Below are 25,098 nucleotides of genomic sequence, written 5' to 3' on the forward strand. Positions count from 1 at the left end.
ATTCATGAATTGGGCTTCGAATTGCTTTCCCACGCACCGTATTCTCCAGATCTGGCCTACAGCGACTTTTTCTTGTTCTCAGACCTCAAAAGGATGCTCGCAGGAAAAAAAATTGGCTGCGATGAAGAGGTGATCGCCGAAACTGAGGCCTATTTTGAGGCAAAACGGAAGGAGTACTACCAAAATGGTATAAAAAAATTGGAAAGTCGTTATAATCGTTGTATCGCTCTTGAAGGGAACTATGTAGAATAATAAAAACGAATTTTGACAAAAAAATGTGTTTTTCTTTGTTAGACCGGTGACTTATCAGCCAACCTGTTAGACATTCACGCTGAAAAAAGTGATCCTACTAGATGTAAAAAATTAGTAAATATTTTCTGACAATCTCAATGTCCGTCTGTCTGTCTGTTCGTTGAAATCACGGTAAGTTTAGATCGATCTACTGTCTTCAAATAATTCTTGTTTAGGTCTTATGGCATTGCAAATTGGCCATATCGAAGCACTTTTAAGGATAGGCGCATATAATTCATCTTCCCAACTTTCGGAGCCTCATGTAAGAGGAAATTTCATCCAATTCAATTTGGAATGTGGTACAATAACATAATTGCTCTCAAAGAAAGTATGCTATCAAAGTCCTTTAAAAACGAGTTAACGAAAACTTTATTTCCCAAATTAAGACTGGACTTCCAGTAGAACTAATGCTATGTTTCAAGTAAAAAACGTCTTTAAAATAAAGCCAACAAATTTAAAGACAATTTCATTAAATTTAAAGAATTTTTCTAAATTATTAAAGTCAAGTTGACCTTAGCCCAAACATGTTTTATTTCATGTTATGATACCCATTTTTAAGTGAAATCACTTAATTATAAGGACACTCCGACTTCATTGAAAAGTTTATCGACTTTTGGACAAGGAAAAAAAAATTATATTAGCGAAATGCGTCTTCTATGCTAAGAAAAATTTGCATTCGTATTTTAAAGGCATGACCTCACGACAATATTTTTTTTCAGTGTATAATAATGCAACAATACAATGGATAATGTAAACCAATAAATCATCCTTTGTTAAACTCATAAAAATAACACTTCATTGAAAACAATGGAGGTAATTGAGTACCAGATATTTGCGTGGCAGCAAAAATAATTATCTTAAGCGAAAGTAATTGTGATGAGCTTTAACATCCTTGCTCCCACATGCAATTATTCTCTCTGGCTGTCGCTACAAGAGCTTCACATCATTAGCTAAGGATTAACGCATCTCAACCATCAATTAGTTAATTAGATAAAATTTAAATTGGTTGTTTATGTAACAAACAAATATGAAATGAGGATGGATAAGAAATTCGATGAAACTTCATCATCATCACGCACAAGGAGACTTTAACCTTGAATATCAAATTAATCACTTCATCATGAATCACATCAAATACAGGGTGTCTGATATGTACTGCAACCGATTTTAGGTTGCTATCATTTTTAAAACGCTCGTCTAATAGCTGACAGATTTATTCCAGTTGCAGTTCATATTATTGTTCACATGCTTACAGAAGCATTTTGATCTATTGCATTCAGAAATAAAATTAGTCGTAATGGAATTCAAGCATGATAGTGTGGTTGATTTATATTTGGTTGGAAAAACACCAGTGGCTATCGTTGGAGCCATCCACCATAAATGTGAAATGTGAATAATTAATTCATTTGTCGTATCATTGATCGTCACCATGATAGTGGCAGTTTTGTATCACGTCTTAAAAGTGGTTAATCCAAAAAGCGAAGACCAGATCTGATCGAAATCTACTCCGTACACCCAAAGAAATTTGTTATTAGGGACAGCAGAAAAGTCTGCTAAAACAGCAGAAAGTCTGCTGGAAAAGGGACAGCAGTCACTGTTTGCTAAAATAGCAAACATTTCCTGCTATTTTTGAAGTTCGATTACACTAAAACATATTTTATTTTGGCTAAAACAAATAAAAATGTCAACTTAGGAGCAATCCTAACATAATTAAAACAATATTTTATGAATATCTATAGTATTGGACCAAAAATCTGAATATTTATCGAATTGAGGCATAACAGCAAACAAAATGTTTGCTGATCGTATTTAGGAGCTTGTAGTATATTACAGTGCAAAAATATACCAAAAACTACTTTTGGTTCTTAAATAGGCTTTGGGGAAAATTTTATAACCTAAAAATTTTATAAATTGTTGTTCATTACGCCCTGAAGTATAAAAATATAACAGCAGACATCGACTGCTGTTTTCAGCAGACTTTTTTCTATGAGTGTATATTATCGGGAAAATGTCCTTCAGACAGTATCGAAGCCCTCGGAAGACAACCATTTCAGCCGCAGACCATGGACAGGACCCAGCGCCATCGTACTCAGCATGCGTCAATCAAGAATGTCTTAAAATGAAGGTCAATCACGCGTCAATCACGAATGTCTTAAAATGAAGGATCCTCGTTTCATTTTTACTGCACAAAGGCCGCGAAAACCTCAGAGATTTCAAACGGTTTGACTTTTAGGGTAATTAAGAAGGTAAGGTTGGGCAAAAATACCGAAGCGTGTGATGGGTTTGTCGGCCATTTTAAGGCCAAAATTCGTGCCAAAGGTACACTGAAAAAATACTGTCATGATACCAAAGATTTCATGTCCTTAAAATACGAATACGAATTTTGATTAGCATAAAAAGCGTATTTCTCTGATATAAAGTTTTTCCTTGTCGAAAAGTCGATAAACTTTTCAATGTGAAGGTTTTGTCCTTATAATTAAGTGATTCGACTGAAAATGGGGTATCGTAACATGAAAGATAATTTCGTTCTATTAAGGTCAACTTGGATTTAATACTTCGGAAAAAATATTCAAAATTTTTTTAAATTGTTTTTTTTAATAGTAGATATTTTTTAACGCTTTAGTTTAAAGACGTTTTTTTACTTGAAACATTTCATAAGCTAGAATTTGGAAATTTAAAATGTCGTTAACACGTTTTTAATAGACTTTGATAGCACATGAAGAAAAAATCTGAAACAAGTATATACGGCCGTAAGTTCGACCAGGCCGAATCTTATGTACCCTCCACCATGGATTGCGTAGAAACTTCTACGAAAGACTGTCATCCTCAATCGAATTATTTGGGTTGTGGTATCTTAACATCGTTTTCTAAATTGTGAGTAAGTCCATACGTCGTATATATTAGACAAAAAAGTTATGTATAGGTAAGTCTACAAATAATTACGAATCGACATGGACTTTTGCACGGTACGTAGAGAGCCAGAATCGAAATATGGGGGTCGATTATATGGGGGCTATATAGAATTATGAACTTGATATGGACCAATTGTTGTGTGATTGGGGATTTATCTGAGGGCTATATATAACTATAGAGCGATATTGACCTAGTTAGGCATGGTTGTTAACGGCCATATGCTAGCACAATGTACCAAATTTCAACTGACTCGGATGAAATTTGCTCCTCCAAGAGGCTCCAAAACCAAATCTCGGGATCGGTTTATATGGGGGCTATATATGATTATGGACTGATATGGACCACTTTTGGCATGGTTGTTAAATATCATATACTACCACCACGTACCAAATTTCAACCAGATCGGATGAATTTTGCTTCTCCAAAAGGCACCGGAGGTCAAATCTGGGGATCGGTTTATATGGGTGCTATATATAATTATGGACTGATATGAACCAATTCCTGCATGGTTGTTGGATACCATATACTAACATCACGTACCAAATTTCAACCGAATCGGATGAATTTTGCTCTTCCAAGGGGCTCCGGAGGTCAAATCTGGGGATCGGTTTATATGGGGGCTATATATAATTATAGACCGATGTGGACCAAGTTTTGCATAGTTGTTGGATATCATATACTTACACCATGTACCAAATTTCAGCCGTATCGGATGAAATTTGCTTCCCTTAGAGGTTCCGCAATCCAAATTGGGGGATCGGTTTATATGGGGGCTATATATAATTATTGACCAATTTTTGCATGGGTGTTTGAGGCCATATATTTATATCACGTACCAAATTTCAACTGAATCAGATGAATTTTGGTCTTCCAAGAGGCTCCGGAGGTCAAATCCGGTGATCGGTGTATATGGGGTCTATATATAATTATGAACCGATGTGGACCAATCGGATGAAATTTGTTTCTCTTAGAGCAATCGCAGGCCAAATTTGGGGGTCCGTTTATATGGGGCTATACGTAAAAGTGGACCAATATGGCCCATTTGCAATACCATGCGACCTACATCAATAACAACTACTTGTGCAAAGTTCCAAGTCGATAGCTTGTTTCGTTCGGAAGTTAGCTTGATTTCAACAGACGGACGGACGGACATGCTCAGATCGACTCAGAATTTCACCACGACCCAGAATATATATACTTTATGGAGTCTTAGAGCAATATTTCGATGTGTTACAAACGGAATGACAAAGTTAACATACCCCCACCCTATGATGGAGGGTATAAAAACGAATAAATTAGAATTTGCTTCCTAGAATCAAGTACGAAAAACTCAAATCTAAAAGAAAATTGTGTCTTAAAAATATCCTTACTTCAATACTCCGTTTCTTTGGCTCGAAATCAATACCAAAATAATTAGTGTCTAGGTGACTCCTGGAAAAGCAAACTTCATTCGATCCTATCGAAATTTCGTACGAGATGTAAGTTTGTGCCATCTAACAAACGTGCAAAATTTGTTCCATATAAATCCCATATAAAGTGATCCCCAGATTTGGCTTCCGGAGCCTCTTCGAAGAGCAAATTTCATTTGATTCGGTTGAAATTTGAAATAGAAAATTTTGTCAAAATTTTATTTCTATAGAAAATTTTGTCAAAATTTTGTGTCTATAGAACATTTTGTCACAATTTTATTTCTATAGAAAATTTAGTCCATTTTTTTGAAAATTTTATCAAAATTTTATTTCTATAGAAAATTTTGTCAACATTTTATTTCTAGAGGAGTAACTTACAATTTAGAAGATAATGTTAAAAAAGCTTAAGATTCCTTGCAATTGGCTTGCTTGAATTTTCGGCCGTATATACTTGTTTCTTCATATATATAAAACATTTTTTTCTGATTCAATCACAGTTTTAATTGGGCATAAAAACTAAATGATAAAAAAATTAATTGATTTGAAAATTAATTAATTTTCAATTAATTTTTTAAAACTATTTAATTTTTTAATTGATTCAATCAAAAATTTATTTGCTGTCGGTTGGAAAACTAAATTAGTTTTTTGATAGATTCCATTAATCATTTCATTAAACTTTTTAATTAAATCAGTTAAACAAATAATTAAGGTTTGCAATCGCCATCGATTACATTTTTTAATTAAATTGTTAACAGGAACTATTAATTGTTTAATAAAAACCACGAAATTTTCTTTCATTTTCTTCAATAACTGTATATTCTTAGTTTGATTAAAAAATGATTGTATCAATAAATTTTTAATTAAAGGCGTAACTATTTTCCATCACTTTCTTAATTGACATGGTGTTTTTATTTTTATTTTTTTATTAAAAATAAAAAAATTAATCATTTTTTAAACTGAATTAGTTTTCTGAGTTTATTGACCGATATAATTGTATCACTTATTTTTTTAAATGAAAATTTAAAAATTGTTCTGTCATTGACCTAATTGACTTGTTATCTGATTAAAAAGTCAATTCTATCAAATAATTTTTTAATTGAAAAAGGTTCCAAACATAATTAACTTTTTTTGTTAAAGGACTCTTGGAACACAGACGATACATGGTGGACTGTAAGTTTTACTGAGAATAAAAATTAGAAACATAAAGTTTTTCTTTTACCGGCAAAAATCCTGGTTGTGTTGTGCTAAAAATTCGAACTATTTTTATTTAAAGAAAATACTACATGTCCAAAGGCATAAACTTATTTGTCCCTGCTTTTAGATTACCGAACATATTAATTAATTTTATTTGAATATTAGATACTTGTTAAATATTTAATTTAATTTTGTTTAGCTTAATACTTACCGACAAAGTAATAATTTTATCAAATAACATAACAGGAGGCATATGAAAATCAAAGACAAAATACTAAAAGATTGAAGAAAATTTTGTTTGTCTATCTTGATTAAACCATAATATTAATGATTTGCTTACTTCGTTGTAATAGGGGCAATTTGTACTCTCCTTAACACTGGTATACTTTTTTTGATCCCCAACTTGTATGCATACCACGGGATCCATATTCAAACCTGGCAGTTGTCGAGCTTCAATGATTGTAATACAAATTTGAAAATCTTGCGATTTCAGATGATCTTCCGTTCGGGTCATTTGTTTTATCCTAAAATGGCAAAAGGAATCAAATGAACATTTGCGATGAAAAAGATGAACTAAAACAATCGAAATGTTAATAGATCTCAATATTTGATGATTGGCTTTGCCAATATGTTTAAATACTGTAGTGAGTATTTTGAATGTTTTCCCATAAAACTCAAAAAAAGTTTATTTGGATTTTATGAGTTTGGACTTTCCTTTAGGATTCCGAGCCATAGATGCAGATTTTGTTTAATGAAAATACTTCTGTATACCATCGTAATATCTTTATACAATTGTCAAAATTTTATTTTTATGTAAAATGTTGTCAAAGTTTTATTTCTATGTAAAATTTTGCCAAAAAATATTTCAATAGAAAATTTTGTCAACATTTTATTTCTATAGAAAATTTTGCCAAAGTTTTATTTCTATAGAAAAATTTGTCAAAATTTTATTTCTATATTTTGTGAAAATTTTATTTCCATAGACAATTCTATCACAATTTTATTTCTACATAATATATTGTAATAATTTTATTTCTATGGAAAATTTTGTCAAAATTGTATTTCTATAAAAAATTTTGTTAAAATTTTATTTTTACAAAAAAAAAATTGTCAAAATTTTATTTGTATAGAAAATTTGTCCTATAGAAAATTTTGTTAAAATTTTATTTTTATAGAAAATTTTGTCAAGATTTTATTTTTATAGAAAATTTTGTCAAGATTTTATTTTTAAAGAAAATTTTATTAAAGTTTTATTTCTATAGAAAATTTTATATTTAAAGAAAATTTTGTTAAAATTTTATTTCTGTAGAAAATTTTGTCACAATTTTAATTCTATAGAAAATTTTGTCAAAATTTTATTTCTATATATTTTGTGAAAATTTTATTTCCATAGACAATTCTATAAAATTTTATTTCTACATAACATATTGTGAAAATTTTATTTCTATGGAAATTGTTTGTCAAAATTTTATTTTTATAGAAAATTTTGTCAAAATTTTATTTTTATAGAAAATTTTGTCAAAATTTTATTTTTATAAAAAATCTTGTCAAGCTTTTATTCATAAAGAAAATTTTATTAAAGTTTTATTTCTATAGAAAATTTCGTCAAAATTTTATATCTATATATTTTCAAAAATTTATTTCTATAGACAATTTTGTCAAAATTTTATTTTTATGTAAAATTTTGTCGAAATTTTATTTCTATAGAACGTTTGGTCAACATTTTATTTGTATAGAAAATTTTGCCAAAGTTTTAGCTCTATAGAAATTTTTGTGAATATTTTATTTGTAGAGAAAATTTTGTCAAAATTTTATTTTTATAGAAAATTTTGTCAAAATTTTATTTCTATATATTTTGTAAAAATTTTATTTCCATAGACAATTCTATAAAAATTTTATTTCTACATAATATATTGTGAAAATTTTATTTCTATGGAAATTTTTGTCAAAATTTTATTTCTATAGAAAATTTTGTCAAAACTTCAATTCTATAGAAAATTTTGTCAAAATTTTATTTCTATATATTTTGTAAAAATTTTATTTCCATAGACAATTCTATAAAAATTTTATTTCTACATAATATATTGTGAAAATTTTATTTCTATGGAAATTTTTGTCAAAATTGTATTTCTATAAAAAATTTTGTCAAAGTTTTATTTCTATAGAAAATTTCGTCAAAATTTTATATCTATAGAAAATTTTGTTAAAATTTTATTTCTATAGAAAATTTTGACAAAACTTTAATTCTATACAAAATTTTGTCAAAATTTTATTTCAATAGACAATGTTTTTCAAAATTTTATTTCTATAGAAAATTTTGTCAAAATTTTATTTCTATAGAAAATTTTGCCAAATTTTTATTTCTATAGAAAATTTTATTTCTACATAATATATTGTGAAAATTTTGTCAAAATTGTATTTCTATAGAAAATTTTGTCAAAATTTTATTTTTATAGAAAATTTTGTCAACATTTTATTTTTATGTAAAATTTTGTCGAAATTTTATTTCTATAGAACATTTGGTCAAAATTTTATTTGTATAGAAAATTTTGCCAAAGTTTTAGTTCTATAGAAAATTTTGTAAAAAAATTATTTCTATGTAATGTTTTGTGAAAATTTTATTTGTATAGAAAATTTTGTCAAAATTTTATTTCTATAGAAATTTTTGTCAAAATTTTATTTTGATAGAAAATTTTGTCAAAATTATTTTGCCTATAGAAAATTTTGTAAAATTTTTTTTTGCATATAGAAAACTTTGTAAAAATTTTATTTTTAAAGAAAATTTTATTAAAGTTTTATTTCTATAGAAAATTTCGTCAAAATTTTATATCTATAAAAAATTTTGTTAAAATTTTATTTCTACAGAAAATTTTGTCAAAACTTTAATTCTGTACAAAATTGTATCAAAATTTTATTTCAATAGACAATGTTTTTCAAAATTTTATTTCTATAGAAAATTTTGCCAAAGTTTTATTTCTATAGAAAATTTTATTTCTATATAATATTTTGTGAAAATTTTGTTTCTATAGACAATTTTATCAAAATTCTATTTTTACATAATATATTGTGAAAATTTTATTTTTATGAAAAATTTTGTCAAAATTGTATTTCTATAGAAAATTTTGTCAAAATTTTATTTTTATAGAAAATTTTGTCAAAATTTTATTTCTATAGAACATTTGGTCAAAATTTTATTTGTATAGAAAATTTTGCCAAAGTTTATTTCCATAGAAAATTTTGTAAAAATTTTATTTCTATGTAATGTTTTGTGAAATTTTTATTTTTAGAGAAAATTTTATTAAAATTTTATTTCTATAAAAAATTTCGTCAAAATTTTATATCTATAGAAAATTTTGTTGAAATTTTATTTCTTTCGAAAGTTTTGTCAAAATTTAGTTTCTATGGAAAATTTTGTCAAAATTTTATTTTGATAGAAAATTTTGTCAAAATTTTATTTTTATAGAAAATTTTGTGAAATCTTTTTTGCTTATAGAAAACTTTGTCAAATTTTTTTTCTATAGAAAATATTGTAAAAATGTAATTTTATAGAAAATGTTATCAAGATTTTATTTTCAAAGAAAATTTTATTAAAGTTTTATTTCTATTAAAAATTTCGCAAAATTTTATATCTATAGAAAATTTTGTTAAAACTTTATTTCAATAGAAAATTTTGTCAAAACTTTAATTCTGTAGAACATTTTGTGAAAATTTATAGAAAATTTTGCCAAAGTTTTATTTCTATAGAAAATTTTATTTCTATAGACAATTTAACAAAATTTTATTTCTGCATAATATATTGGAAAATTTTGTCAAAATTGTATTTCTATAGACAATTTTTGCCAAGTTTTATTTTTATAGAAAATTTTGTCAAAACTTTAATTTTATAGAAAATTTTGTCAAAACTTTAATTTTATGTAAAATTTTGTAAAAATTTTATTTTTATGTAAAATTTTATTAAAATTTTATTCCAGTAGACAATTTTTTCAAAATTTTATTTCTGTAGGACATTTGGTCAAAATTTTATTTGTATAGAACATTTTGCCAAAGTTTTATTTCTAAAGAAAATTTTGTAAAAATTTTATTTCTATGTAATATTTCGTGAAAATTTTATTTCTATGGATTTTTTTTTTCAAAATTGTATTTCTATAGAAAAATTAGTCAAAATTGTATATTGCCTATAGAAAATTTTGTAAAAATTTTATTTGTATAGAAAATTTTGTTAAAATTTTATTTCTTTAAAAAATTTCGTCAAAATTTTATATCTATAGAAAATTTTGTTAAAATTTTATTTCTATAGGAAATTTTGTCAAAATTTTATTTTTATTGATAATTTTGTCAAAATTTTATTTCTGTAGAAAGTTTTGTCATAATTTTATTTCTATAGAAAATTTTGCCAAATTTTTTTGTCTATAGAAAATTTTGTCAAAATTTTATTTGTATAGAACATTTTGCCAAAGTTTTATTTCTATAGAAAATTTTGTAAAAATTTTATTTCTATGTAATATTTTGTGAAAATTTTATTTCTATGGATTTTTTTTTTTTCAAAATTGTGTTTTTATAGAAAATTTAGTCAAAATTTTATTTGTGTAGAAAATTTTGTCAATATTTTGTTTGTATAGAAAATGTTGTAAAAATTTTATTTGTATAGGAAATTTTGCCAAAATTTTATTTTTAGAGAAAATTTTGTTAAAATTTTAATTCTTTAAAAAATTTCGTCAAAATGTTATATCCATAGAAAATTTTGTTAAAATTTAATTTCTATAGAAATATTTGTCAAAATTTTATTTTATTGAAAATGTTGTCAACATTTTATTTCTATAGAAAATTTAGTCAAAATTTTATATTGCCTATAGACAATTTGGTAAAAATTTTATTTGCATAGAAAATTTTGTCAAAATCTTATTGGAATAGAAAATTGTGTAAAAATTTTATTTGTATAGAAAATTTTGCCAAAATTTTTTATCCATAGAAAATTTTGTTAAAATTTTATTTCTATAGAAAATTTTGTCAAAATTTTATTGTATTGAAAATTTTTTCAAAATTTTATTTCTATAGCAAATTTTGTCAAAATTTTATTTCTATAGAAAATTTTGTTAAAATTTTATTTCTATAGAAAATATTGTTAAAATGTTATTTCTGTAGAAAATTTTTTCAAAATTTTATTTCTTCAGAAAATTTCTATAGAAAATGTTGATTTTATTTCTATAGAAAAGTCAAGTCAAGTTTTATTTCTGTAGAAAAATTTTGCAACATTTTTTGATTTAGTCTTTATGGAGTTGTTATTACATTCTGTAAAAGATTCAACGTTTATCACAAAAACTATATTCTGTACTTATTTTTTGCGTGTATAATATACCCTATTTCACCAATTCAACTTTAACAGAGAAAGCTCAAAAATTAAAATTAAAGACTGAACATTTTCTACTCACATTTTACCCTGGTCAACTTGATGCATTTCTTCGACATCACTCGATTGCATTGAATTTACACTTTCAGCTCCAGGGGTTGGTAAAGTCGTCGTCATGTTGTTGGGCATCATTCCACTGCCTCGTCTCACGCCATCAATAGCATCCGCACTTCCTGCCGAAGCGGCAGCATTTGTTATTCCTCCTGCGGCATTGGTCACACCCATTTCATTGTCAAATATTAGAGGGGATCTAGTGGAATGAAAGTAAGAAACGAAAGAACAAAACAACAATCGAATGAAAACAAGTGAATTAAACATAAATATTTTTGTGAGAAATAATTGTTTTAGCATTCACTAAAAGTTGTTATTTTTCTATTATACCCTGAATTTGGGGTTTCCTTTGTGATGTTTGTTTACATTAGAAAATTTTGCGGACAAAGCCATACATATTCCAGAGAACAATTATGCTAATTAGTCATCATACTTAATTAAGTCTGAAACACACAAAATATAATTATGCTGTAAAAATATGAGTCCTTCATGAGAAAAAATGCCAACAATAATGTTGTTTGTGTGTTAAAGGAACTTAAAGAAACGTTTAATTAAATTTGATTTCCATTAAGAAATTAAGAGAAGAAAAATCTGGAGTTTTTCTAACCTGCTGTGGCAAAAGTACTCAGCTTCAAATCGTTAGTAGCTTTAATAATGTTTAAAAAGAATTTTTGTAATATAAACATTGTTGGCTATTTTCTTTAAGAGATTTAGAAAATATATCGAAAAATATATTGAAGCCTTAATTGAAAAATATTCAACTGAAAAAAAATATAGTTGATTTAAATAATTTTGTAATCAAAATTAACATCAACTACCAAAATTAATCAAACGAATTAATTTTGTAAAAAACAGAAAATAATTTAGAAAACATATGTTTAATTAATTTTAAAATCGACAAAATTTATTGATCGCGAAAAATAGGTTCATGGTTTTCCCGGCCATATAACGGTCTCCAATTTTATCGTTTCTACAAGCTGACTACGATAGATAAACTTAGAACTTCACCACGACCCAGAATATATATACTTTATCGGGTCTGAGACCAATATATCGATATGTTACAAACTGAATGACAAGGTTAGTATGCCCCTGCTCCTATGGTAGAGGTTTTAAAAATTAATTGATCCAACTAAAAATATATTTGATTCAATTAATTTCAGTGATTGATTTTGATCTTGATTTTCGATTGAAAAATTATATCAAATTCATTATTTGATCAAATTAAGACTTTAATTAAAAATTGTAAAATTTTCAATGCTTTTATACAATCACTGAACACGAATAGTCCAATATTTAGTATCAGTAAATACATTAAACAAAAATATCTCTTGGAAAGGGACCAGGTGATATAAAAAATAGGTGTTTAAAACTCATTTTCATTTATGTATATTTTTTTAGTTTTTAACCGGTTTTGAGCAAAATAAATAACCGAAACCCGGTTTGTAAAAAAATTGGATAAACCGAAAACCGACTTTTCAAAATAAACCATTTATTTGTACACACTAGTTACAACCCAATGTTTTTAAAGTTACCAGAACAGCTTATGTCTTAAACAGATCTTTCACTATGTTGCCTCGAAATATTTCATATACCTGTTCGCTTTTTACCCAGAGGATAAAGTGGGACATTGTTGTCGATGAAACTGAATTGAATTGAAATAAATTGACATTACCGTTGAATGTTGAATCATTTTGCCACAAGCAGCTTTATGTATACGTTTCGAATGAAACCACTTATTTGTAACAAAATTGGGAAACAAACGAATGCTTTTTACTGAATTCCACGTGTGTGGAATTTGTGGTTTCTTTGAAAGCTTTAATTTTTTTTGAGTGCCATGAAAATATCAATAAATATTGATACAGCTTTGTCATCTTTGGGAAATTTAAAATTATACTTATTTTATTTATACTGCATCAATGCCTATCGTGCCAAAAATATTTTCAAACAGTGGGCTACTATACATATATCGTCAAACTGGGGGACGGCAAAAGTGCATCGTTTCTATAGATTTTTTTTGTACAGAAAATTTTGTTTTTATAGAAAATTTTGTCAATGTTTTGTTTCTAGAGGAAATTTTGTCACAAATTTTGTTTCTATTCTGTTTTTTTTTTTATAGAAAATTTTATAATTTTTTTTTTCTATAGAATATTTTATCAAAATTTTGTTTCTATAAGTAATTTTTTTCAAAAGTTTGTTTCTATAGATAATTTTGTCAAAATGTTGTTTCTATATCAAATGTTGTCAAAATTTTGTTTCTATGGAAAATTTTCTCAAATGTTTTTTTTTTCTATAGAAAATTTTGTCAAAATCTTTTTTTTGTTTCTACAAGAATTTATGTCACAATGTGTGTTTTTATAGAAAATGTTGTCAAAATTTTGTTTCTATATAGAAAATTTTGTTTCTCTAGATAATTTTATCAACATTTTGTTGATGCCATTTATATGGATTTGTCGAAGGTTTTTGATCGTGTGTTACATAGTATACTTTTGAAAAAGTTAGCTTGTTTAGGTTTTCATTCTAATTTTTTGAGATGGGTATCTTCTTATTTGTGTAATAGACTTTGTTATGTACGAATAGAAAATTATGTGTCTGATGTATATAGGGCCACATCCGGTATTCCACAGGGGCGTGTTTTAGGACCTCTGTTTTTTATATTGTTTATTAATGATATATCTGAATGTGTTGTGTGGGCGAATATACTACTTTATGCTGATGATTTAATTTTTTTTTTACGGGTTGAATCTTATGTTGACTTTTCTAGACTACAGAATGACTTAGATAATATTGTGAATTGGTGTGTAGAGAATAGACTTGATATTAATGTAGCTAAATGTTTTAAGGTCACATTTAGCAAGGCCAGGTTTAGGATTTCTACGAATCATTTCATAGATTCCTTTTGTATTCAAGATGTTGATAATGTGAAGGACTTGGGAGTAATATTTGATTCTAAATTTACATTTGTGGGTCATATTGACTTCATTGTGCCAAAGGCATATGCAATGTTAGCCTTTGTTAAAAGGCATTGTAAGGACTTTTTAGATCACTATACTGCTAGAAATATATACATGTCATTGGTTAGATTTAGATTAGAATATGACAGTGTGATTTGGAATCCCTTTTATATGTGCCATGTTACTCGTATTGAACGCATTCAGAAGAGGTTTATTAAATTTGCCCTGCGTTCAATATCTTTCACAGATCCTGAACCATCATATTCGGACCGATGTCGACTTATCGGTATGAAGACACTAGAAAATAGAAGATTAATTTTATCTCAGATTTTTCTGTACAAGATAGTTAATGGTATCATAGATGCTCCAGATTTGCTTGAATTAATACAATTTAATATTCCATGCCATAATTTGCGTCGTCAAAACCTACTCTTCATTCCAATTCATCGTAGCAGCTATTCATATAATGAACCAATTGTGCGTGTTTTAGAGGAATTTAATCGGATCTCAAATTTTAGGTTGGATTTTTCTTCTACATTATTTGATTTTTGTAAATCATTAGATATTCTATATTTTTATACCCTTCACCACTACTGTGGTACAGGGTATAATAAGTTTGTGGATTTGTATGTAACGCCAAGAAGGAAAAGTCTGAGACCCATCGTTTAGTATACCGATCGTCTTACAAGTAAATTCTGAGTCGATTTAGCGATGTCCGTCTGTCTGTCTGTATGCCTGTCTGTTGATGTATTTTTGTGTGCAAAGTACAGCTCGCAGTTTTAGTCCGATTGTCCTAAAATTTGGTATAGGGTCCTGTTTCGGCTCAAAGACGATCCGGTTCAGATTTAGATATAGCTGCCATATATATTTTTCACCGATCTGGTCATAATTGGCGTGTATATCAACCCATCTTCCTCAAATTCCGTATATCCGAATATTTATGAGTCTCGAAAAACTTGCAAAATATCAGCCAAATCGGTTCAGATTTAGATATAGCTCCCATATGTAGCTTTCGCCCGATTTACACTCATTTGCCCACAGAGGCCAAGTTTTTGCTCCGATTTAGTTGAAATTTTGCAGAGGGAGCAGAATTAGCATTATAGCTATGCGTGCCAAATTTTGTTGAAATCGGTTCAGATTTAGATGTAGCTCCCATATATAGCTTTCGCCCGATTTACACTCAAATGACCACAGAGGCCAATTTTTTGCTCCGATTTAGTTGAAATTTTGCACAGGGAGTATAATTAGCATTGTAGCTTTGCGTGCCAAAGTTGGTTGACATCGGTTCAGATTTAGATATATCTCCCATATATAGCTTTCGCCCGATTTACACTCATATGACCACAGAGGCCAAGTTTTAGCTCCGATTTAGTTGAAATTTTGCACAGGGAGTAGAATTAGCATTATAGCTATGCGTGCCAAAGTTGGTTGACATCGGTTCAGATTTAGATGTAGCTCCCATATATAGCTTTCGCCCGATTTACACTCAAATGACCACAGAGGCCAATTTTTTGCTCCGATTTAGTTGAAATTTTGCACAGGGAGTATAATTAGCATTGTAGCTATGCGTGCCAAAGTTGGTTGACATCGGTTCAGATTTAGATATATCTCCCATATATAGCTTTCGCCCGATTTACATTCAAATGACCACAGAGGCCAAGTTTTTGCTCCGATTTAGTTGAAATTTTACACAGGGAGTAGAATTAGCATTGTAGCTATACGTGCCAAATTTGTTTGAAATCGGTTCAGATTTAGATGTAGCTCCCATATATAGCTTTCGTCCGATTTACACTCAAATGACCACAGAGGCCAAATTTTTGCTCCGATTTAGTTGAAATTTTGCACAGGGAGTATAATTAGCATTGTAGCTATGCGTGTCAAAGTTGGTTAACATCGGTTCAGATTTAGATTTAGCTCCCATATATATGTTTTTCTGATTTCGACCAACATTTTCCTTGTAAAATCGCCACTGCTTAGCCGAAAAGTTGTAAAAATGACTCTAATTTTTCTAAACTTCTAATACATGTATATCGAGCGATAAATCATAAATAAACTTTTGCGAAGTTTCCTTAAAATTGCTTCAGATTTAAATGTTTCCCATATTTTTTTTTACTAAAATTGTGTTCCACCCTAGTGCATTAGCCATCTTAAATGTTGAGTCCAGAGAATGAAGCCGCCGAGTCGAGCCGCCGATTTTAGCCGTCGCCGACCCGTTTTTAGCAGTCGACGCCGCCGCCGAATATGTCGACTCATCTCGACTTAAATTTAGCCGCCAATTAATCTAAAATATTGATTTATATCAGAAAAATTTAATAATATTTGTTATAGTTTTTGCCAAAATTTTGAACTTTCCACTTTTAATCAATTAGTATCAAGTTGCTATAATAGTTTTACAAAAATTTAGCTCAAAAAATTTGAATGAAATGTAAATTTGATTGTAAGATTGGTTGTACAACTAATCACATTACAATTGGGAAAACTTCAAATTGATTTTATAATAGATAATTTTGCGCCGCCGAACAGACAATTTTTTATCGGCTTAGCCGTCAAGCCGCCGCCGCCGGAGGCAAAAATTTAGTGTTAGCCTCCGCCGACAAAAATGGGTCGGCTTCATTCTCTGGTTGAGTCTATAGATTTTGTAGAAGTCTATCAAATTCTGTCCAAATCGAGTGATATTTAAATGTATGTATTTGGGACAAACCTTTATATATAGCCCCCAACACATTTGACGGATGTGATATGGTATCGAAAATTTAGATCTACAAAGTGGTGCAGGGTATAATATAGTCGGCCCCGCCCGACTTTAGACTTTCCTTACTTGTTTATAATAAGCTTAGTCTGTAAGGATTGTAATGCAAATCCAAAGACTGAAATAAATAAATAAATAGAATATTTCGTCACAATTTTGTTTCTATTGAAAATTTATTTCTATAGATAATTTTGTCAAAATTTTGTTCCTATAGAAAATTTTGTAAAAATTTTGTTTCTACAAGAAATTATATCAAAATGTGTGTTTTTATAGAAAATGTTGTCAAAGTATTGTTTCTCTAGATAACTTTGTCAAAATTTTGTTTCAATAAAATATTTTGTCCAAATTTTGTTTCTATAGAAAAATTTATTTCCATAGAAAATACTTTTTTCAAAAGTTTGTTTCTATAGATATTTTTTTTTTCAAAATTTTGTTTTAAATTTTTTTTTGTGGCAAAATTTTGTTTCTATATCAAATGTTGTCAAAATTTTGTTTCTATGGAAAATTTTCTCTAAATATTGTTCATATAGATAATGTTGTCAAAATTTTGTTTCTACTGAAAATTTTGTCAAAATTTTGTTTCAATAGAAAATTTTCTCAAAATTTTGTTTCTACATCCCAGCAAAAAAATTTGGAAGTTCTTTCAAAGGCAAAACTTTAAAAGCACTTCCAGAAGATGCACTCCCAGCGATGTTCTTTATTTCAACTACCCAGGATGTTCTTTTAATTCAATTTTTTATAACTTGGTTTTTTCATACTTTTAATGGGTAATTTTAACTTTTTTTGTTTCAAATAGGATAAAAACAGAGTAATAATTCATTAAATGGTACAAGTTATTTAAATTTTGTCGAAAAAAATGTTAAATCCAATCGGAAAAAATTGTGAATTTTTGAAAATATTTGAGGTCATTAATAATTTAAATTAAAAATCCATTAAAAATTATAAAAAATTATAAAAATTATTTATTTGACAAAATATCACAGAATTGTTTAATTTAAATCCAAAACATTGAATTAGGATCACACCTAAAGAAGTGATGCTAATTCAGTGAAACGGCTGTTGAATAGAACTTCCGTCCTATGGCAAGCCCAAGTTAAATGCATCGCTTCTGCGTCAATTTTGCACCACTTCCGGATCCAAAAAGAACATTTTCATTACTTTTTGGCGACGCTTTTTTGCTGGGATATGCAGTAACCTATAATATCGTCTTTAACAGAGTGGTTCAGGGTATAAAGAAATTAGCTAGTCTTTGTTAAAAGACGATAACATTTGTAATAAAAATAATATACTTTTCTTCCAAACAAATGTCTTTGTTAAAAGACGATAACATTTACAATAAAAATAATATACTTTTCTTCCAAACAAATGTCTTACAATGGAAAAAAAATTCCAACGAAAATTCCTAAAAAACATAACTTTGTTAATCTACCATTTCGTTTCCCAGAAAAGAAATAATTTTTTTGTTTTGAGTTTAATATCATCGCACTATTTACCTGCCCTCATCTTCTGTACTGCTATCACGTGTTTGTGAATTATTTCGACTACGTCCTAAACGCATTAGACTGCGAACAGCTCGCATTGTAATGCGTTTTTCTTTTACCACTGGACTACCGCCTGGAGTACCAGTATCACTCGTCCCACCACCACCGCCACCTATGGAACTACTTCTTGATGCAGCTTCACTACGTGAACGACCTGCAATGGGTATGGGCTGAGTCGGCTGAGTACCACCCACAAAAGTGGTTGATGTTGTCACAGAGGTCGCGTGTGAGCTGGATATGACTCGTTTCAGTAGGCGCTTCTTCGATGATTCACTACTGCTTGAGGCGTTACCACTACCAGATGCCATGGTGCTGCTTGCATCTATGGAGAGAATTTTAAGCAATAAAATAATGGTTAAAATGTGGTAGAAAATTGATGTTAGTATTTTTGATTTAAATTTGCTACTTAATAAAATTTATCCATCATATATTTCTATAGAAAATTTTGTCAAAATTTTAATTGTATAGAAAATTTTGTCAAAGTTGTATTTCTATAGACAATTTTGTCCAATTTTTTTTTATAAAAATTTTTGTCAAATTTTCATTTATACAGAACATTTTGTCAAAATTTCATTTTTATAAAAAAATTTGTCAAAAATTTTTATCCATAGGAAATTTTGTCAAAAGTTTATTTCAAGAGAAAATATTGTCAAAATTTTAAAATTAAAATTAGATTTTGTCAAAATGTAATTTCTTTAGAAAATTTTGTAAAAATTTTATTTCTATAGAAAATTTTGTCAAATTTTTATTTTTATAGAAAATTTTGTCAGAACTATATTTCTATAGACAATTTTGTTAAAATTTTATTTGTATAGAAAATTTTTCAAAAAGATTTTTTATCCATAGGAAATTTTGCCAAATTTTATTTCTATAGAAAATTTTGTCCAAATTTTCTTTCTATAAAAATGTTTATTTCTATAGAAAATTTTACCAAAATCTTATTTCTAATGAAAATTTTGTCAAAATTTTATTTCTATGGAAAATTTTGTCCAAATTTTCTTTTAGTCAAAATTTCATTTTATAGAAAAATTTGTCAAAATTTTTTATCCATAGGAAATTTTGTCAAATGATTATTTCTATAGAAAATTTTATTTTTGTAGAAAATTTTGTCAAAAGTTTATTTCATTACAAAATTTTGTGAAAATTGTATTTCTGTCGGAAATTTTGTCAAAATTGTATTTCTGTCGGAAATTTTGTCAAAATTTTATTTCTATACAAAATTTTGTCAAAATTTTAAAATTAAAATTTTGTTAATATTTTGTTTCTATAGCAAATTTTTATTTCAAAAGAAAATTTTGTCAGAACTATATTTCTATAGACAATTTTGTTAAAATTTTATTTATAGACAATTTTTCAAAAATTTTATTTCCGTATAAGATTTTTTATCCATAGGAAATTTTGCCAAAACTTTATTTCTATAGAAAATTTTGTCAAAATTTTAATTGTATAGAAAATTTTGTCAAAGTTGTATTTCTTTAGACAATTTTGTCCAATTTTTTTTTTATAAAAATTTTTGTCAAATTTTCATTTATATAGAACATTTTGTCAAAATTTCATTTTTATAAAAAAATTTGTCAAAAATTTTTATCCATAGGAAATTTTGTCAAAAGTTTATTTCAAGAGAAAATATTGTCAAAATTTTAAAATTAAAATTAGATTTTGTCAAAATGTAATTTCTATAGAAAATTTTGTAAAAATTTTATTTCTATAGAAAATTTTGTCAAATTTTTATTTTTATAGAAAATTTTGTCAGAACTATATTTCTATAGACAATTTTGTTAAAATTTTATTTGTATAGAAAATTTTTCAAAAAGATTTTTTATCCATAGGAAATTTTGCCAAATTTTATTTCTATAGAAAATTTTGTCAAAATTTTATTTCAAATGAAAATTTTGTCAAAATTTTATTCCTATAGAAAATTTTGTCCAAATTTTCTTTCTATAAAAATGTTTATTTCTATAGAAAATTTTACCAAAATCTTATTTCTAATGAAAATTTTGTCAAAATTTTATTTCTATGGAAAATTTTGTCCAAATTTTCTTTTAGTCAAAATTTCATTTTATAGAAAAATTTGTCAAAATTTTTTATCCATAGGAAATTTTGTCAAATGATTATTTCTATAGAAAATTTTATTTTTGTAGAAAATGTTGTCAAAAGTTTATTTCTTTACAAAATTTTGTGAAAATTGTATTTCTGTCGGAAATTTTGTCAAAATTTTATTTCTATACAAAATTTTGTCAAAATTTTAAAATTAAAATTTTGTTAATATTTTGTTTCTATAGCAAATATTTATTTCTATAGAAAATTTTGTCAGAACTATATTTCTATAGACAATTTTGTTAAAATTTTATTTGTATAGAAATTTTTTAAAAAATTTTATTTCCGTAGAAGATTTTTCCAAAATTTTATTTCCGTAGAAAATTTTTCCAAAATTTAATTTCTATAGAGAATTGAAGTATCTCTTAATTGGAGAGAAATTTTCACAAAATAAACGAAAACATCATGAATTCTATCAAAGAGTAAAAATCTACAATTTTTGGTAGAATTCTATTGGTATTTGGTAACCAATACGGAATCACAATAGTCCAAAGAACACTTTTGCTTCATTTTGATTTCCTGAGAAGTTATGTGAATTCTTAGCCACATTGAGGTGTTAATAACATAAACTTTGTACACGTGTATGGTTTAAATACATATAGCGCATTAAATTTCGCCATAGAAACCCATGAAATATACGAGTAGGCTGGAGAACACGGCCATAGGTGTCACATTTATATGATTTGTCAGGATTTTAATTTGTCGTAGAAGATTAAATACCATCCCACCCCCACGGACACACCAACACACATTGACAGAAACTTGAGTTGATGTACATTGAAATTTGATGAGATTTCCAGTAAATCTATTGCTCTAATGAGATAAAGGATGATGGAGGTGAGACTACTGCTTAATTATTAACCCTCTAATGCCCCATTTTTTCTACCACCTGATAAAATAATCAAGATTTATGAGACAAAAGCAAGAAAATGAAACAAGCTAAATAAATGCGAAGAAATCAAGTATGCATAGTAAAAAATATTGTCGTGTGGCTGAAAATTTCTTACAACTAAAATACGAATGCAAATTTTGCTCAATGAAGTCGTTTTGTCTTTTTAGTTATGTTATTATACCCTCCATCATAGGATGGGGGTATATTAACTTTGTCATTCCGTTTGTAACACATCGAAATATTGCTCTAAGACCCCATAAAGTATATATATTCTGGGTCGTGGTGAAATTCTGAGTCGATCTAAGCATGTCCGTCCGTCCGTCTGTTGAAATCACGCTAACTTCCGAACGAAACAAGCTATCGACTTGAAACTTGGCACAAGTAGTTGTTATCGATGTAGGTCGGATGGTATTGAAAATGGCCCATATCGGTCCACTTTTACGTATAGCCCCCAAATAAAGGGACCCTCAGATTTGGCTTGTGGAGCCTCTAACAGAAGCATGTTACATCCGATCCGGCTGAAATTTGGTACATGGTGTTGGTATATGGTCTCTAACAATCATGCAAAAATTGGTCGACATCTGTCCATAATTATATATAGCACCCATATAAACCGATCCCCAGATTTGGCTTGCGGAGCCTAAAAGAGAAGCAAATTTCATCCGATCCGGCAGAAATTTGGTACATGGTGTTAGTATATGGTCTTTAACAACCATGCAAAAATTGGTCCACATCGGTCCATAATTACATATAACCCCCATATAAACCGATCCCCAGATTTGGCTTGTGGATCCTCTAAGAGAAGCATATTTCATCCGATCCGGCTGAAATTTGGTACATGGTGTTGGTATATGGTCTCCAACAATCATGCAAAAATTGGTCCACATCGGTCCATAATTATATATAGCCCCCATATAAACCGATCCCCAGATTTGGCTTGCGGAGCCTCAAAGAGAAGAAAATTTCATCTGATCCGGATGAAATTCGGTACATGATGTTGGTATATTGTCTCTAACAACCATGCAAAAATTGGTCCACATCGGTCCATAATTATATATAGACCCCCATATAAACCGATTTCCAGATTTGGCTTGCGAAGCCTCAAAGAGAAGCAAATTGCATCCGATCCGGCTGAAATTTGGTACATGGTGTTGGTATATGGTCTCTAACAACCATGCAAAAATTGGTCCACATCGGTTCATAATTATATATAGCCCCCATATAAACCGATCCCCAGATTTGGCTTGCGAAGTCTTCAAGAGAAGCAAATTTCATCCAATCCGGTTGTAATTTGGAACATGGTGTTAGTATATGATCTTTAACAAGCGTGTCAGAATTGGTCCATATCGGTCCATAATTATATATAGCCCCCGTATAAAACGTTCTCCAGATTTAACCTCCGGAGCCTCTTGGAGGAGCAAAATTCATCCGATCCGGTTCAAATTAGGAACGTGGTGTTAGTATATGGTCGCTAACAACCATACCAAAATTGGTCCAATCACACAAAAATTGGTCCATATCGGTTCATAATCATGGTTGCCACTAGAGCCAAAAATAGTCTGCCAAAATTTTATTTCTATAGAAAATTTTGTCAAAATTTTATTTCTATAGAAAATTTTGTCAAAATTTTACTTCTAGAGAAAATTTTGTTAAAATTTTATTCGGTTCATAATAAAATTTTCATCATTGTCAAAATTTTATTTCTATAGAAAATTTTGTTCAAATTTCATTCGGTTCATAATCATGGTTGCCACTCGAGCCAAAAATAATCTACCAAGATTTTATTTCTATAGAAAATTTTGTCAAAAGTTTATTTCTATAGAAAATTTTGTGAAATTTTATTTCTATAGAAAATTTTGTTAAAATTTTATTTCTGTAGAAAATTTTGTCAAAATTGTATGTCTACTTTGTCAAAATGAATTATATACGTATTGGATCGATCTTTTTTGATTTAATATATACCACGTATGGACTTACATACAATTTAGAAGATGGTGGTAGGAGGTTTTAAGATACCTTGCCATCGGCAAGCGTTACCGCAACTTAAGTTATTCGATTGTGGATGGCAGTGTTTAGAAGAAGTTTCTACGCAATCCATGATGGAGGCTACATAAGCTTCGGCCTGGCCGAACTTACGGCCGTATATACTTGTTTGACCTAAAAATGGGGTATCCTAACATGGAAGAAAATTTTGTTTGACTTTAATAATTCGGACAACTTTTTCAAATTTAATTAAATCGTCTTTAAATTTTTTGACCTTTTGTATCTTAACTACAAAATATCATTAAAAATAGCAGATGTTTTTCAATACTTTATGTAAAAGACTTTTTTACTTGAAACATAACATAATTTCTACATGAAGTCGAGTCTGAATTTAGAAATTTAAATTGTCGTTTACACAGTTTTAATGGACTGCGATAGCGCATTAAGAAAAACGTTGAGAAATGATTAGATTGAAATTTAGTATTATGTACACAATTTACAAGGGAATTGTGTCTTAAATGTATTCATAATTCAATTCTTTAAAATCATTAGTTTAACGACAAAATCTTTGGAACAGTGCATATTTGAGGGTGCTAGTTTGTAGGCCTCAGATCATATTTTTCCGAAAAGTTATATTTGGGACATCGTTCGCCCAAAGATATCGAATTAAAAGGGTATTACTTCGAAAAATAAATCACCACATTTCAAAGATGTTTTTTGCTGTTGCTCGGACAAACCAGATTTAAGATCTGAACAGAAAAACAAAAAATAGTTAAATGGTTTTATTGGAAAAATTAACTCCTCGTACGATAATTGAACTAATTTGTATTCTATAATGCTTGGTTAAAATAACGAGATTTTTTGAATTTTTATCCACCATTTACGAAATTCGTCTTTCTCAGTAAAGTAAAAAATGCACTAAAAATAAAGTAAAGGATCATTGGCACCAAATCAATACTTCGTTTTCTCTTATTTATTTTGAGATTTGCACGAACATTTTCTTCTGTTAATTAGCATTAAACTTATTTCTATGATCTATGAAATGTATACCCCCTTAGGTAATAAAATTTTTGAGACATATTGGAATGCCGTTGGGTTGGGGAAATTTTTCTTAAAAAATATTTTAAAAAATATACTTTTTGTGTGTGTTTCGATTGTTTTTAATATCGGCTTGATTTAAAAGTACGTAACTCCTTCTCTATTAAATAAATAAATTACATAAATAAAAGTAAATAGAATGTCGGAAAATCAGTTGACTATCAACTCTTATGAATATCCTGATATAAGCGTAGCATAATTTTAGGCGAATGCGTAAAGTACAGAAATAATGAACTTTGTATGGGTTGAGGGAAGCCACCCTGAAGGGTATAAAAGCTAGCATGCCTTCCATACAAAGAGTCATTAGTTTAATCCCAGTTTCGCCCAAACACCAAAAGTTGTTCAGCGGTGGGTCTTAAATTGTCAGTAATGCTGGTGACATTTTTGAGAATTTCAAATTTTATCTAAGTGTTTTAAGCGTGATGTTAAACAGTTCTCAAACCACGATTGCCACAGTTGGGAGAATTCTACCAAAAATTGTAGAATTTTGATTGTTTGGTAGGTTGGTAGAATTCTTGA

The 25,098-nt window shown here is 28.2% G+C and overlaps 1 protein-coding gene across 1 annotated transcript in view; it reads right to left on the reverse strand.

The window, feature by feature from the left end:
• LOC142231262 (otoferlin-like) overlaps positions 1-25,098 on the reverse strand; it is a 239,237-nt gene that overhangs the window by 39,711 nt on the left and 174,428 nt on the right. The window contains exons 7-10 of the mRNA XM_075301878.1: positions 18,462-18,831; positions 11,237-11,464; positions 6,148-6,331; positions 6,019-6,081 (exon numbers count right to left, since the gene is read on the reverse strand). Of these exons, the coding sequence (XP_075157993.1) occupies positions 6,019-6,081; positions 6,148-6,331; positions 11,237-11,464; positions 18,462-18,831 (845 nt within the window). The remainder of the gene's footprint in view (positions 1-6,018; positions 6,082-6,147; positions 6,332-11,236; positions 11,465-18,461; positions 18,832-25,098) is intronic.

Source organism: Haematobia irritans, chromosome 3 (genome assembly GCF_050003625.1).
Source record: "Haematobia irritans isolate KBUSLIRL chromosome 3, ASM5000362v1, whole genome shotgun sequence".
NCBI lineage: Eukaryota > Metazoa > Arthropoda > Insecta > Diptera > Muscidae > Haematobia > Haematobia irritans.